Source organism: Eutrema salsugineum, unplaced genomic scaffold (genome assembly GCF_000478725.1).
Source record: "Eutrema salsugineum unplaced genomic scaffold, Eutsalg1_0 scaffold_4, whole genome shotgun sequence".
Classification (NCBI taxonomy): Eukaryota; Viridiplantae; Streptophyta; class Magnoliopsida; order Brassicales; family Brassicaceae; genus Eutrema; species Eutrema salsugineum.
Window position 1 is genome coordinate 8,001,850 of NW_006256686.1, and position 15,346 is coordinate 8,017,195.

Here is a 15,346-nt window from a genome sequence, read left to right on the forward strand (position 1 = left end):
CGCCTAGCCATATATTCGGCTCGGCATAACCATCATCAAATCGCTTCGTCCCTGATTCGCCTCGGCATCCTCGGCATTCCTTGGAAACACCTCGGCACTTACACTCCTAAAACATGAATCTGGGCTCATGTCGTAACAGCTCGGCTCGATGGTTTATCTCGTGATCAGGAGTAATGTACCTCGTCATTCTCGACTCCGAGATTGACGAGCTGGGGGGCTAACTGTTGGGGTCGGTTTCCACCCCACACAGATAAAACCATCCCAATATAACTAAGTATAGAAAATGGGAGAGCCGTGGCCATCAAATGGGAGAGCCGTTCTCACCAAGGCAAGAAGGAGAGCCGTTTCCACCAAGAAAGGCGGGAGAGCCGCGATCGCCAAGTGGGAGAGCCGAGAAGAAGGAGATGGGCCGAGCCGTATAACATAAAATGGACCGAGCCCATGTCTTAAACACTTGGGCCGAGCCGTGCCGCGGTGAGGTGGAGCGAATCATGTCAAGCGGGCCGAGCCGTGGAGAAATTAGGCGGGCCGAGCCGTAACGAAGGCAATATGGGCCGAGCCGTAAAGAAGCATGATGGGCCGAACCAAAGCCTTGAGAGGTGAAGCCCACGGAAAACCCTAGGCGAGATGCAAAGGCGGTCAGCCGCACGAGGCGATAAGGAAATATTCCGAAAATCTCGTCCGAGATTTTCGGCTAGGCGGTTTAGAAAGTCAGTATAAATATATGATGTATGTAATTCATTCCCAACTTTGGCAACCCTAAGCAATAAGAGCTAAACACTTTTACAGCAAGAAAAGCTTTCTTTTGATCTTACTGCTTTTGGCGATAAACCCTAGAAGTTTCCGATCCCTTAGTTTTCCTTACAAATCTTTGGTTGTGCGAGTTTTGGCTCACACAGTAGACAATGTAAAATGTATATCCACGTCGGATATATCAATTAAAACTAATTCACGCTATCATGTCCATGTTTTATGTCCATCTTGTATCATCTATATCTTATTTTGTGAATGGATATCTAACTACACTTGTGTTTTTTTGAATTTTTTTATAAATGCTTTTTGAAAAATTTCTTTTTTGATAAATAAACTATAGTATAATTGATCTTAAAATAATGAGAAAATAAAATTATGATTCATTCTAATAAAAAAATTATTTCAATCTTTCACAATATAGAAAAATACAAAACAAAACAGATAGGAAAAAATTTAATGTTTTTAAAAATCTTGGTTTAATCGGGTATCTACTCGTTTGCATCCACAGTTATCGTGAACACGGTGGACAATTTTGGATTATTTTTAGCGTGTTTGTTTTACTGAGGGGCAAAAAAGTCTTAAAAAATTTGAAAACAAAGAAAAGTCACTTAATAGCAAGAAGTACATTTTGCTGTAATATGAGTTGTAAAAAGTGTCTTTGAGTATAAATATCTCTTGTCTTTATCACAGCATTGTTTGTTGGTCCCTCAAAAAGTTATCCTTCAGAAAGAAGTCCAAAACAATATTTTGGCACTACTGTTTTATGATTAGTTGAATCAGGCAGGTTTCATTTTTTACATGTGTTTACAGTGCTCATGAATATGAAGGAAACAAATGAAGATTATTAACAGTATTTCATATTTTACAACAAAAGAAGATAATATAAGAATGAAAATGGAACCAATAAGTAGACATTTAAAGGACATAGGCTACATCAAAAGCAGATAACAATGAAATGGTTAATTAGATGTAGAAGGTAAATAAAATAATATACTGGTGAAGCAGAGAGGAAGATAGTTTAAAGTTGTGAGATAAAACTGCTGAGATAAAACTGCTAAGGAGAGTTGTAGGAAAACTCTAATTTGTTGTGACATGATTGTAAGTTTGTAACACTTTTTTTTTTCTTTTTCATGCCATTATAACATTACATGTGTACGTCCTGACCATATGGGTTGTTAATGGATACATAGTAACTTACAGAAATGAGGAAAAACTGTGAAGAAATGTTGCCTTCTTCCAATGATATCTCTTTGGTGACTTGATTTGTTGTGCAGTTTTTTTTTGTAGGTTCTTGAGAAGAGAAAGTGCTGCTTGTTACGCAAGAACTTCATGGTACGGTGTAGGAATACTGATCCCAGGAGTGTCTGGAGGCATCTCAGGCAAAACATCATTTCCTTCAAGATAGTTCACCACTTGTGTCATGCTAGGCCGGTCCTCTGGATTGTACTGTGCACAGAGTAGCCCAAGCTTCAGTACCATCTCAATCTCTTTGCATACATAATCACCTTCCAGTCTAGCATCTCGGGCACCAACCAAGTTCCCTCTTTTCGAGCATTGACACACCCAGCTGATCAGATTAAACTCTTCAGGCTTCCCTGGATACTCTATGAACATTCTCCCACAGGCAAACTCAAGTAGCAATGCCCCAAACGAATAAACATCAGCTTTTGTTGTCGGCATTCCTGTGATGATAAGCTCTGGAGCTACATAACCTACGCTTCCAAGCATTGGGTTCTTGTTTGTGCCGAATATAGCCAAGCCAAAGTCTAGCCTCCCGTTTAAATCCTCGTCCAAGAGCACGTTTGCTGCTTTTACATCTCTGTGGAGAACGTTTTGCTCGTGGAGATAGAGAAGAGCCGAGGCCACTCCTTTAATGATGTGAAACCTTTGTGACCAGCTAAGCTTAGGCTTCTCTTCGTTAAACAAGAAATCGTCTAGGTTTCCATAAGGCATGTAATCATAGACCAAGAGTAACTCACCTTTTCTTCTGCAGTATCCTAAGAGCTGCACAAGGTTCTTGTGCCTTAGCTTCCCAATACCAACAATCTGAGAAACGAGGTGCTTTGTGTCTTGTTCTGCATCCAAAGAAACTCTCTTGACGGCGATCTGCGCGTTGGACGATAGCTTTCCTCTGTATACTGCTCCGTTCGCCTCTGTTCCGACCAACTCGCTCTCTTTGAAACCTTTGGTGGCTTTGTATAGAGCTTTGTAAGAAAACCTCTGAGGGCTGTAATCTTCCTCCCATTCTTCTCGGACTTCTTCGTACTTGCTATTCACATACATTGATCTTAATGCTGCTCCCATTTTTAGATTTTTTTTTTCTTTTCTTGCAGGTTCTCAAGACAGCTTTTTTGTGAATGACAGTGTCTGTTGCAACTTTGTCAAGCTTTCTCTTCTTTTGGTGATTTGTGTAGTGTTGTGGGCAATGAGTTGCATACCACTTTCTTTCAGGGAAGGTCAACTGTTATACTAGACCGTCCATTCTTATTCTTTAATTGTAATTAATTTCTTAAAAATGGTATTTAATCATACTAGTGGCATTCATAATTTTGAATGAAGATTTCCTTAACCATTTAATGCAATTTATATTGCACATTGAACAGGTTCATCTGTTTGATCACCTGGATGAATTCAAATATTATAATAAACTTTTTCCTGAAAAAATGAAATATTTTCTTCTTATTACAAAAGTCAACTACAAGAAGAAAGGAAACAAAATCTTCAATCTCTTATGTATACAACAGACTTCATACAATATGAATCTTGGTTTTGGTAAAATAACTAATAGAGGAAACTGTGGATTAAATAGAAAAGTCTCTTTGTTACAGAGAGGCTTTGTAAAAGATACACATATTAAAGAAAAACCATCTCTGTTATTTAGTTTGGTTGAAGTATCTTCCCATGATTTTCTTCCTCAACAACTGCAGAACAGCAAATGCATCAGAATACAATTACAGGTTTGTCAAATATGGTTAAATCAAATTCTTTTAGTTCAAGACTAAAAAGAGGAACTCACTTTCATTTGTGTTGGCTAAAAGGGGAGCTTTGTTGTCTGCTGAATTTGGAGCAGGAACCATGTTTGTGGCTCCACTAAAACTAGCAGCCTCAGAAGAAGCTTTTCGAGGACTGATAGCTTTAGATATCACTCGAGAGAGCGCTCTATCGTCTTCACCAGGCTCAAACTTCTGGATTATGTATTCTTTCATTGATACGCCTTTGTCCCATACCTGATTCTGATTGCCACATTTATGCAAGCAGAAGATGATTGACTGATGCATTTTATTCAAAGTGTAGACACAGATGGAGAGGTAACATTTATAAAGAGTTTATATAGTACCTTAGTGTTGAAGCCAGAGGGCTGGTTAGTTCCTGCTGTGTTGATTTCCGAAACATCATTTAACTCTGGCTCTGTTGATTCCGAGAAAGCTATATCTTGAATCTTCTTGGTTATAGCCTGTGTTGCATCAGAGACTTTAGCATAAGCAGGTGCTAGCTTCTCTGTCACAGTTTCTGTTACCGTCTTGCTTGGACTAACAGGTTCTTGGTTTGTGCACTCCTTTCCTGTTGAATCTGTCACTGTTGTTTTGTCAGAATCAGCAGGCTTCTCTTGCTTGACATCAGACAAAACGTTCTTCTCAGAGATCACAGTACAATCTTTACGTTCTTGCTTAGCGTCGTGTTTGGCTGGGAGAACGGACAAGAGATTCGTCTCAGTGATCACAAGGTTTTCCCGGGGATGCTGCCTTGCTGTCTGTTTCAACTCTTCAGGTGCCTTCTTTGATTCATACACTAGAAATATCACACAAGAGGAACCATCAGCATAAAACAATTTCAAAACAAAAAGTTGGTTTGTTTATGCAGCTTGATTTACTTGGGGCTCCAAGATATTCAGGATCTTCTTCTTCTTTTTCTTCTCCTTCTCCTTCTTCTCTGACTTTACGGTCTTTAGACTTGTCACGCGGTGAAAGTGTCGTGTAACCTCCTGCTTCCCTAACTTCATGGTCTTCAGATCTGCCATATGGCGACATGGTTGCATCACCTTCTTCATCATGTCTCTTCTTAGCGCTGAGACTGTGCTGCAGCTTCTTTGCCTTGTCTTTCATTTTGGAGAACAATGATTTCTTGTGGTGGGAATGTTCTCCTTGAAGCTCATTTTCCTTTCTTGGTGAAACAGTAGGTGACGACTTTGAAGCTTCACCAGCTGCAAAAAATAAGTTACAAAGAAAATGGATCTCAAAAACCAAGATTATGTATTCAAGAGCACCAAATCAGATTAATCGGATCACTTCTTGAAGAGACTTACATTGGTGACGCTGGCCAAGTTTTGAGAAGCTAGGGCTTCCTGAATGATCAACATGTGTTTTTAAGCTTTCGAGCTCAGCGACCGGATCAAGTTGAGACGACATTTGAAAAACAAAAACAAAAGTCTTGTAGCTTTTCTGTTTTGGAACTTTGATTCGTAGACAATAACATAAAATAAATATAAAGAGAATAAAAGGTGTGCATGTCCATGAGTCTTGTTTCTCCGAGGTTCTTGGACATACCATAAGAAAATTGCTTTAAAATAGCCATGGCCTCTATTTGAAGAAACATTGATAAAGAAGACAAAGTCTTTGCCTTAGATATTGACGTTTTGAGCTGAATAATAGGACTCAGATTTATAGAATTTACTAATGAAAAATGGAACCAGCACTCCTTAAAAAAAACTCAACCAAGACTTTTTGAACTTGTATGAACAAAAATATTTTGCCATTATGTGAGAAAGAAAATGAACACACCTGATATTTAATTGAAATTCAATTTAGTTGAAATTCAACTTAATTAGCTCTAAGTCAGTCCAAAGCACATACAACTTCAATGTGAAATACAGAGACAACAATGCATAAAGTAGCAGAATCATCACAGGCTATAAAATCTCAACAATACTTAGTCTCTAATCATTTATGGATTTGGATGCAACATTGGATGTTGTTCGTTTCTCATTTCGATTCCATGTCTAGATGTAACTTTGTATTAGCATATAGATGCAACTAATAATAAAATAACTAAAAAATATGTTTTGTTGGCAATTTTGTTTTCAACAAACTACAAAAACATATTTTGTTGACAATTTTTTAAAGAGAAAATTGTCTAAATAAATGCTTTAGTAAATATAATTTGTGGAAAATGTATTTTTGTAGTCATTTTCTTTTGACTCGATTTGACTGCAAAAACGCAGTCGTAGTCAACTTATGTTGATAAATTGATAGATAAAGAAAATTAAGTAGCCAGACTTTAAACTCGAACTTGCAAATAGTAAAAGTTTTGTTAGCTCCAATGAAGAGTAATTTGGTTAATATTAATGGTTGACTCATAAATTAGCTAAGTAGAAATGATAATTTATAAATTAGATAAGTATGAAAGAGAAAAAATAATTAAACCAAATATATCTTTTTTTTTATTATGAATAATTACTAAAAAAGTCAAAAAAACTCATCTTCTAATAGAACATGTGACAGTAGTACTATTCATTACAAGATTGATGTTACTGTTCATCGAAAGTCGATGTTCACTGTTCATCACAAAAAACATATTATTAACGTGCTAATAATAATTGACATGATAAATATTATTTTATTAACATTTTATTTATATAGAACGTTAACGTGCTAACAATGATAACATGTTATATTGTGTCGTTAACATTATCCAACAATATTGTTTACCTGATTGTTAACTATTTGGTTATCATGATAATTATTATGATATATTGATAAGTTTACATATTACGTGCTAATAACATATTTATAATTTAGTTATCACATCATATGATATATGAAATATCAATTAAATTAACATGTTACATGCTTAATGACATATTTATCATGTTAATTCAGTTATCATAACGTTACAATTTTCACCATCGTTCGTATCATCACAAACACTATCATCAGCTTCCACATCTATTTTCACCACCTTTCTTCTCCTTTCTTCTTCTTCTTTTTTCTTCTTCCTCCTCCTTCTTTCTTCTTCACTGTTGTTTATTTGATGAGTGAGAAAAATAAAAAATGTAATTACTTTGAATACATAAGGGTAAAATAGATTTTTTGATAATAAACAGTAGTGATGAATAGTGATGATGAGAGATAACTAATTATAACATTATCTAGATTTTTGTTAAAATCTATTGATATTACTCTCCAATGAACCCACACTAAGCTTATTTGTGTATGATTTAGCTTTCAGTAGTTTTACCTCATCTCACTGAAGGCGCGTGCAGTTTTAAACTAAAGAAAACGTCATGCTTTCTTATTGTAAACACAGAAAACGTCATGTAGTCTTAAATAAAATCTCTCAATTTGCATAAAACCCAAGATACATGCTTTTGCCGAAAGCCAAAATCTCCGCTTCTTCTCTCTAAAACCTTATCTTTGCTCTCTCTTCCTCCGCCATGGCCGCCTTCTCCGTCAACGGGCAGCTTATCCCGGCGGCGACAAGCTCTACCACTCTTACTTCTATCTCCTCCCGTCGGAAATTTCTATCTCCTTCCTCGTCTCGCCTTCCCCGTATCTCCACACCGTCTCCTCGCGTCGCATCCATAAAATGCAGCAGTAGCTTACCTACCAGAGATAAAGAACCGTCTTCCAAGGATAATCTCCTTAAGAGCCTGGCGAAACCTCTGGCCGTAGCTTCCGTCTCGTCCGCTGCGTCCTTCTTTCTATTCCGAATCTCGAATCTTCCATCCTTTCTGTGCGGCGGCGGCGGAGGAGGCGACGGGAATTTCGGTGGATTCGGTGGTGGAGGCGGCGGCGGAGACGGAAACGATGGTGGATTTTGGAGGGAATTGTTTTCTCCGGCGCTTGCGGTTGCTGATGAGGAACAGTCACCGGATTGGGATTCTCACGGGCTACCTGCGAACATCGTTGTGCAATTGAACAAGCTCAGTGGCTTCAAGAAGTATAAGGTCTCCGACATTATGTTCTTTGACCGGAGGAGACAAAGCACCATCGGCACCGAGGACTCCTTCTTCGAGATGGTATCGATCCGGCCAGGAGGAGTCTACACCAAAGCTCAATTGCAGAAGGAGCTTGAAACCCTAGCTACTTGCGGGATGTTCGAGAAAGTCGACTTGGAAGGGAAAACGAAGCCTGACGGAACCCTAGGTGTCACGATCTCCTTCGCCGAGAGCACGTGGCAATCCGCCGACAGGTTCCGGTGCATCAACGTGGGGCTAATGGTGCAGTCGAAGCCGGTAGAGATGGACGCAGACATGACGGATAAAGAGAAGCTCGAGTATTACAGGAGCCTTGAGAAGGATTACAAGCGGAGGATCGATAGGGCAAGGCCGTGTTTGTTGCCAGCGCCTGTGTACGGTGAAGTGATGCAGATGCTTAGGGATCAAGGGAAAGTCAGTGCGAGGCTGTTGCAGAAGATTAGGGACCGTGTTCAGAAATGGTACCATGACGAAGGGTATGCTTGTGCTCAGGTTGTGAATTTTGGGAATTTGAACACCAAGGAAGTTGTTTGTGAAGTTGTTGAAGGAGACATCACGCAGCTTGTTATTCAGTTCCAAGATAAGCTTGGTAATGTGGTTGAAGGTAACACTCAAGTTCCTGTTGTGCGCAGGGAATTGCCTAAGCAGGTATGTGTCTCGAGTTCTGCTGCTATGTCAGATTTTAGTTGGTTATTGATGTAATCATGATTTGTAGCAGTAGCTTTGATGGTCTCATAGGTATAGGATAATGGGGAAACTAATGTTTATAAACTGATAGATCAGGAAAAAGTTCAGACTTTTAATTCGAACTTGGTCAATGAACTCACATTACAAGAAACGTTAAGGACACTACGTAGTTTCAGTTTCAGTGTTAACTTGTCCTTTTGGCTTGTGCAAATTTCCATATTCCAGGCTTGTTATGGTTTGTCTCATTTGTTATGTTTGTTTTGGTGATAGTATCTATTTTTGTTGACAGCTCCGTCAAGGCTATGTTTTCAACATTGAAGCTGGGAAACAAGCTCTCAGGAACATCAACTCACTAGGGCTGTTCTCGAACATTGAAGTTAATCCACGTCCAGATGAGAAAAACGAAGGCGGAATTATCGTTGAGATCAAACTGAAAGAGCTAGAGCAGAAGTCAGCTGAAGTCAGTACTGAATGGAGTATTGTTCCTGGGCGTGGAGGAGCTCCAACACTGGTATGAAACCTTCCTTCTTGAATAAGTACAGAACTGAGAATTTTGAAAAATTGCAATTGATTTTGCGTCGTCGTTGTTTGTATGCATCAGGCTTCATTCCAGCCAGGTGGGTCTGTTACTTTCGAACACCGGAACATCCAAGGTCTTAATAGGTCTGTCATGGGTTCAGTGACCACTAGCAACTTCTTGAATCCTCAGGTACATTCAGTAAGCTGGCATATTTAATACATCTCTCATTTGTTTATTTAATACCATCCATCTATCACTGCTTCTATGTGCAGGATGATCTTTCGTTTAAGCTCGAGTATGTACACCCATACCTGGACGGTGTTTACAATCCACGTAACCGTACATTCAAAACAAGCTGCTTCAACAGCCGCAAACTCAGCCCAGTATTCACTGGAGGACCAGGTGTTGAGGAAGTGCCACCAATTTGGGTCGATCGAGCTGGTGTGAAAGCTAACATAACTGAGGTAAGCTTGCCAATACTCAGTGCCATAAGTCGGACTGTCTTGTTCTACAAACACTTAAATGAACCATATTTTCATGCAGAACTTCACCCGTCAGAGTAAGTTTACATATGGGCTTGTGATGGAGGAGATAACAACACGAGATGAAAGCAGCCACATTGCTGCAAATGGTCAGAGACTACTACCTAGCGGTGGAATCAGTGCTGATGGACCTCCGACAACTCTCAGTGGTACTGGTATTGATCGAATGGCTTTTCTACAAGCTAACATCACCCGTGACAATACCAAGTTCGTTAATGGGGCCGTTGTTGGAGATAGGAATGTGTTTCAGGTTTGTTTACCATATGATATAAACGTGATTATGATTATATGTCATATGCATACTCTATAAGCTTTACACTCTTGTATTTGCAAATCGCAGGTGGATCAAGGCTTAGGTATCGGGAGCAAATTTCCGTTCTTCAACCGCCACCAACTAACCCTGACAAGATTCATTCAGCTGCAGCAAGTAGAAGAAGGCGCTGGTAAGCCACCACCACCGGTTCTAGTCCTCCACGGGCATTACGGTGGCTGTGTTGGTGACCTTCCAAGCTATGATGCTTTTGTCCTTGGTGGTCCTTATTCTGTTCGTGGCTATAACATGGGTGAGCTCGGTGCAGCTAGAAACATCCTCGAGGTAAACAAGAAACGTACCAAAGAAAACATTCTTTCTCTCCCAAGTCCGAATGTAAAAAATTTGTGTTGTCTGATATATGTTTTCATGGATTGCAGCTTGGTGCTGAGATCAGAATACCTGTGAAGAACACGCATGTCTACGCCTTTGCTGAGCATGGGAACGATTTGGGAAGCTCCAAGGACGTGAAGGGAAACCCTACAGCGGTTTACAGGAGAATGGGACAGGGTTCATCGTATGGTGTCGGTGTGAAACTTGGTTTGGTACGAGCTGAGTATGCTGTAGATCACAACAACGGAACTGGTGCTCTGTTCTTCCGGTTCGGAGAGAGGTATTAAGGTAATGGAGAAGTAAGTTCATGTAACCCAACTTAGGCTTCTGCAATTTGTTCAAGCCCTTCTGCAAATTTTTCCTCTTTTTTTTTTTTTTTTTTTTTTTTTTTCTTTCGTGGATCTTAAACCCATTTTTTTTTGTTTTCAAATAATAGCTTAATGTTAGTGTTTTGCTTGCGTTGTTGAGTTATGCTGGAATCGGGAATAGAGTTTCTTCTTCGTAAACTTCATTGTTTAAAAGTTTCAAGTGCAAGTGAGAGACTACTTTGAGCTTTTTCGAAATTTGGGTTATGTTGAAGTTATTTTGTCAAACAAACTCCCAAACTTTAGCACTTACAAAAATCTGAGCCAAAATTTGAGACGGTTATGACACAGCAATTTCCTAACTGTCAAACTTTGGGATTGAATACGACATTTCCAAATATAGAGAACCAACTCACCGGGCATGAAAACTGAAGCTCTCACGAAAGATCGTATCAAAAGTTGACAAATAAGAATCTATACTGGTCTCACGTCTACTTCGATTTTCATTTTATTTAGTTATTATTACCAACAAGGGCATAATGCCGATTAAATATTAGGAAGGGACCTATACATTTGATCAAATGTCAAAAACAAACATCCGCAAAGTCAAGTTTCAAGGCTTCCGAAACTTAGACGGTGACACAGGGAAAGAAACATGTATCTTCAATCTTGTTCATATTTTCCTTGGAGTCACCTCCATCTGTTGAGATGGTAGATGCAATCACAGGTTTCGTCGTGGGAAAGATGGGCAACTATCTCATCGAAGAAGCGTCTATGTTGATGGGAATCAAAGACGAACTAGAGGAGCTCAAGACAGAGTTGACGTGCATCCAAGGTTATCTCAAAGATGTTGAAGCTCGAGAAACAGAAGATGAAGTTTCCAAAGAATGGACAAAACAGGTTTTAGACATAGCTTATGATGTTGAAGCACTACAAGAAAACAGAAAATTAGCGACAGCAGAAATGGTCGGAAATCAGTCGTAACTCAGCATTGTACGTCTGATTAGTGACTGAAATACGCAGTCGCTAATTCTTAGTCGCTAATTCAAACAGTCGTAGAGTAGTCGCTAATGTGCGACTGAATTACGACTAATGTGCGTTTGATATTTATTATCGTAAATTAGTCGTAATGTAGTCGGCAAATTTAACGACTACTTTACGACTACTTGTGCGACTCCATTACAACTATAATGTAGTCGTATTAATAATATACGAGTCGTAGGTAATTAGTCGTTAAATATAACGACCAAGTTACGACTGTTTCGTGACCCATTTACCTTCGAATTAGCGACTGTATACCGATTGATGTCACTGATGTCGAGAAATGAATAGTAATTTGTTGCAATTTTGCGACTGATTTGTTTCTGATCTGTGACTATTTTTCGACTAATTTATGACTGGTTTGCGACTATTTTGAACATCGTATATTCAATTTGGTATTGCTGTTTACAAACTCCCAATTTGAAACCCTGATTACAAACAATGCTCTAAAAAGTCTTTTTTGAATTCTAAAATTATGATGAATATTTAAAAAGCAAAAGGAACAAATAATTTACATAAAAGTCATTGCATACAAACCAAAAATATCTAAAATGGTTACAATATACAACCATTATAGAGAAGTACAAAATGAGAAGAGACCTACTCTTCTAAGTTTCCGAGACATTATAATAGTTCTAAGGTTCTAAAAAAAGTGAGAAGAGACCTACTCTTCTAAGGTTCCATTAGTTATCGGATCAGCAGGTGTTGGAGACTTCGCAGCAGGAGTGGTCGATAGAGGAGTTTGACTAGCCAAAAAATCATTGAACCGTGGATCAGTTTGAGTCAAGTACCTTTCAACCATCGTGAGCTTCTCGAGCTTGACTTCTTGCGCAGCTGTAGTTTTGGCAAACTCTGCTTCACGCCGTGCATTCTCAGCCGCTTGGAGCTCTATTTGCTGTTGAGCTTGTTGAAGCTGTTCCTGCAGAGTGTTGTAGGATACAGAGCTTCCTGGGTACTTCCTCTTGCCATTTACATACAAGTTAGAGAGGCTACCAACTCCATAAAGTATTCCTCTTTCACTCATAATAGTGGACTGCGAATACAAAAAAAAAAGAGTTAGCTCTCGACGAGGAAAAAAAAGAGTTAGCAAAAAAAACCCAAATAAGAAAACTGAACCGTACCTGTAGAAACAAGTCATTCTCCTCTTCTACAGTTAGCTCTCGACGAGGTGATGTACCCTCAGGATTCTCTGAGTTTTCAGTCCTGATGGCAGACAACTTGGGTTCCAAGTTTTTCTGGTAAGTCTCAACCACTCTCTTTGCCTTTCCATCCACATAACTCCCATCCTTTTTTGTATGAGTCCTGATGAAAACTTCACCAAGACTCACCGGTCTACCTAATTCCTCTTCCTGAAATGATAAACCAAAATATGTCAATGGGAAGTTATGCATCGATTCATAAGACTCTAACACTTAACGAATAATAAAAGAGTAGAAAGTTACCATTTCTTGCTGGATTTGCAGATAGGATTTCTGACCTGAGTAGTGAAAGTGAGGACCAAGACCGCCACGTTCAGACAATCGAGCAGCTGAAGTGGTTGAACTCTTTTCTTTGGATTCTTCTTTGTCCTAATGCTCAGTCATTTGTTCCCAGAGTGTATCGCCGATCCAGTTAGGTTGCACTCTTGATGTCCTAACGGTGCTGACCATATCCTTCATCCTGCTTTTGCAAATACTCTCAAACTTGGCTTGAACCACACCAGTGATCAAGGGATCCCAGGTGTGGGTTTTCTACAATAACAAGAGACAAAGAGATGATGTTAGAATAATACATAGATACAAACTCAATAACAAACACATATAAATGAAAATGAGGATCTTACCGCGAATTCCACGAAGTAACGCTCTTGCCTATCACGAGGCACACGAGTCCAGCTGTAGAAAGGGCCATCAAACTTGTTGGTGAAGACCTTGGTAATCTTCCGGGTAAGTGAGGACTTGTCACGACCAAACCTACATACAAAGAAAACAAAGGAAGAAGTCATCAAGATCATCATTTGAAGAAGGAAACAAATCAAGCTAGAGGAAGTAGACTTACCACGTTGTACCCGGTTTCTCTATGGGAGACAACACCATAGTATAAGCCTCTCTTCCAGGCTTTGTGAGCAAGGCATTAAGAATCTGAAGCTGGTCTTCAAAGAGATTGACAGCACTGTCTTGTTCTTCAGAAGGATCTGGAAATGCAGCTTCTTCACCGTCATAATGAGCTTGTTGAGAGTGTGGAGAATTACCTCCTTCTTGAGATAATGGAGAGGCTCGGTTTTGAGAGAAAGAAGAAGCTCCGGAAGCTCCTTGATGAGAATGAGGTGATGCAGAATGCTGCCGATGAGGTTGGTCTTGGAAGCGGTGTTGAGGAGATGGAGAGAATCGAATTTGCGATTGCTCTGACCTTCTAGGTTGAGGCGGTGGTTGCAACTCAGGGCCTCCTTGTTGCGAGCTCTGGAAGAGCTCCATCGGCGGTGGATAGTCTCGGACATGTGTCGGCGCGTAGGTTGGGACCAGCGGTGGTGGAGATGTCGCCGGTATGAAATCATACCGACTGGGTAACGGAGTTACGGCGGCTCCTCCTCGTGCTCCTCCGTGTTTCTTCCTTCCACGGCCACCCATCGGATTCCAGGAGAGGCTTGATATCGAAGGTCGTTGGGAATCGATCGATTAGGGTTTCGGGACCAGCGGTGAAGAAGATCGATCGATTAGAACTGAAAATTATGGTTTATCGATCGATTTAGAAGGGTATGGGATCGTTTATCTGTCGATTTAGGGTTGGAATCGAATCGAAAAGGGATCGATTTCAAGGGAGCTTTTGGGATTTTGGGAATTAGGGTTCGTGGAATAGAAAGTGATTTGGAGATTTTTCGCGATTAAGGGTTAATCGGGGTTTAGTGGGCTTAGTAAAATTATTGGGCCTGTTAATGGGATTAGGGTTGGGCTCAATTAGTGAGTTTAATTTTGGACCTTTAGTAGGAGATCAGTCGCTATTCAGTCAGTAAAATTCTAATTTTTTGTAAAAAAAATCAACATAATTTATCTTACAACACAACAATTTTATTCATGTTTTGTAATCATAAACATACACAGATTAATAAGGATTCTCTTCGTCTTCATCTTCATCATCAGATGATGATAAATTACACATAAATTCATCTTCTGGTTCTGCATCTCCGACATCAAAATCAAGATTTAGCGGGTTTACTCTGTGTACTCGATTTTCAACAATGATATCTTCAATTGTGGTCAGCATAACAGCATCATCACTCTCTTGTTGCAAGAGAGTTGGTTCTTTATCTTCATAATGTCCTGAAATATTCCTTCTTGGATTCACTTGTAAGACGTTTAGCTACATCTGCTTTGGTTTTTTTCGGGTTGGATATGGAATATAACGGGAAAGCGGCCGCCTCAACCGAGCGAACTGGTACCGTTTCCTGCCTGTACTTTTGAGCTGTGCCCACACGTACCTGAACTGTTTAAATTGTGTATAATCATGCCCAAACCTGTTTTTTTTTGTCATTTCCTGCATTGACTTTGCATCCGTTAGTCAACCCCGTCAAATTGTTAACGGGGAATGACTCAGCTGCCACGTTGGAAACCCTGTTGGAACGAGAACATGTGAATTTAATGATGCGACGTCGTTTTTGGAAATGCTAAAAAAAAATTTTGTAGCCGTAGCGGATCGAAACCACCACCACTCCCATGGAAGCAAACCCGGAAACCACTGGACCAATTGAATTATTTGATATTCTATCCATACCTTATGAATATATTTACACTCTTACAGCTATAATTAAACAAAGAAACAAACACGAAAAAGTTTGTCTCCTCGACACATCGAACCCAAGACCCCACACGTAGAAGCAAGCCCAGAAACCACTAGACCTATTGTGTA

At 39.7% G+C, this 15,346-nt stretch overlaps 3 protein-coding genes across 4 annotated transcripts; 1 reads left to right on the forward strand and 2 right to left on the reverse strand.

Annotated features, from left to right (window-relative positions):
- Positions 1 to 1,852: 1,852 nt before the first annotated feature.
- Positions 1,853 to 3,057, reverse strand: LOC18013852 (receptor like protein kinase S.3). The gene has a single exon (XM_006418801.2). It carries the CDS (start codon positions 3,055 to 3,057, stop codon positions 2,068 to 2,070), a length of 990 nt encoding a protein of 329 aa, XP_006418864.1. The 3' UTR covers positions 1,853 to 2,067.
- Positions 3,058 to 3,622: 565 nt separating this feature from the next.
- Positions 3,623 to 5,189, reverse strand: LOC18013987 (low-temperature-induced 65 kDa protein). 2 transcript variants are annotated; one of them, XM_024153933.1, is made up of 5 exons: positions 5,057 to 5,189; positions 4,625 to 4,954; positions 4,091 to 4,542; positions 3,770 to 3,980; positions 3,623 to 3,674 (listed from the first exon to the last, which is right to left on the reverse strand). In XM_024153933.1, exons 1-5 carry the CDS (start codon positions 5,157 to 5,159, stop codon positions 3,631 to 3,633), a joined length of 1,140 nt encoding a protein of 379 aa, XP_024009701.1. In that variant the 5' UTR covers positions 5,160 to 5,189; the 3' UTR covers positions 3,623 to 3,630. The 2 variants fall into 2 exon arrangements, with proteins under 2 accessions (XP_024009701.1, XP_006418865.1); XM_006418802.2 differs by having other exon boundaries at positions 3,770 to 3,986.
- A 1,952-nt stretch (positions 5,190 to 7,141) lies between these two features.
- LOC18013988 (protein TOC75-3, chloroplastic) lies at positions 7,142 to 10,624 on the forward strand. The gene is made up of 7 exons (XM_006418803.2): positions 7,142 to 8,374; positions 8,703 to 8,924; positions 9,015 to 9,122; positions 9,206 to 9,397; positions 9,477 to 9,725; positions 9,816 to 10,070; positions 10,166 to 10,624. Exons 1-7 carry the CDS (start codon positions 7,184 to 7,186, stop codon positions 10,403 to 10,405), a joined length of 2,457 nt encoding a protein of 818 aa, XP_006418866.1. The 5' UTR covers positions 7,142 to 7,183; the 3' UTR covers positions 10,406 to 10,624.
- Positions 10,625 to 15,346: the final 4,722 nt, after the last annotated feature.

What these genes read in the sequence shown, in the direction of transcription:
- LOC18013852 (XM_006418801.2), bottom strand. Translation starts at nt 3,057, where the DNA reads ATGGGAGCAGCATTAAGATCAATGTATGTGAATAGCAAGTACGAAGAA.
- LOC18013987 (XM_006418802.2), bottom strand. Translation starts at nt 5,159, where the DNA reads ATGTCGTCTCAACTTGATCCGGTCGCTGAGCTCGAAAGCTTAAAAACA. An exon ending in TGAATATCTTGGAGCCCCAA is followed by an intron (nt 4,543 to 4,624) that starts GTAAATCAAGCT and finishes TGATATTTCTAG; the next exon opens with TGTATGAATCAAAGAAGGCA. An exon ending in CCTCTGGCTTCAACACTAAG is followed by an intron (nt 3,987 to 4,090) that starts GTACTATATAAA and finishes TGTGGCAATCAG; the next exon opens with AATCAGGTATGGGACAAAGG.
- LOC18013988 (XM_006418803.2), top strand. Translation starts at nt 7,184, where the DNA reads ATGGCCGCCTTCTCCGTCAACGGGCAGCTTATCCCGGCGGCGACAAGC. An exon ending in GAGATAGGAATGTGTTTCAG is followed by an intron (nt 9,726 to 9,815) that starts GTTTGTTTACCA and finishes TGCAAATCGCAG; the next exon opens with GTGGATCAAGGCTTAGGTAT. An exon ending in CAGCTAGAAACATCCTCGAG is followed by an intron (nt 10,071 to 10,165) that starts GTAAACAAGAAA and finishes CATGGATTGCAG; the next exon opens with CTTGGTGCTGAGATCAGAAT.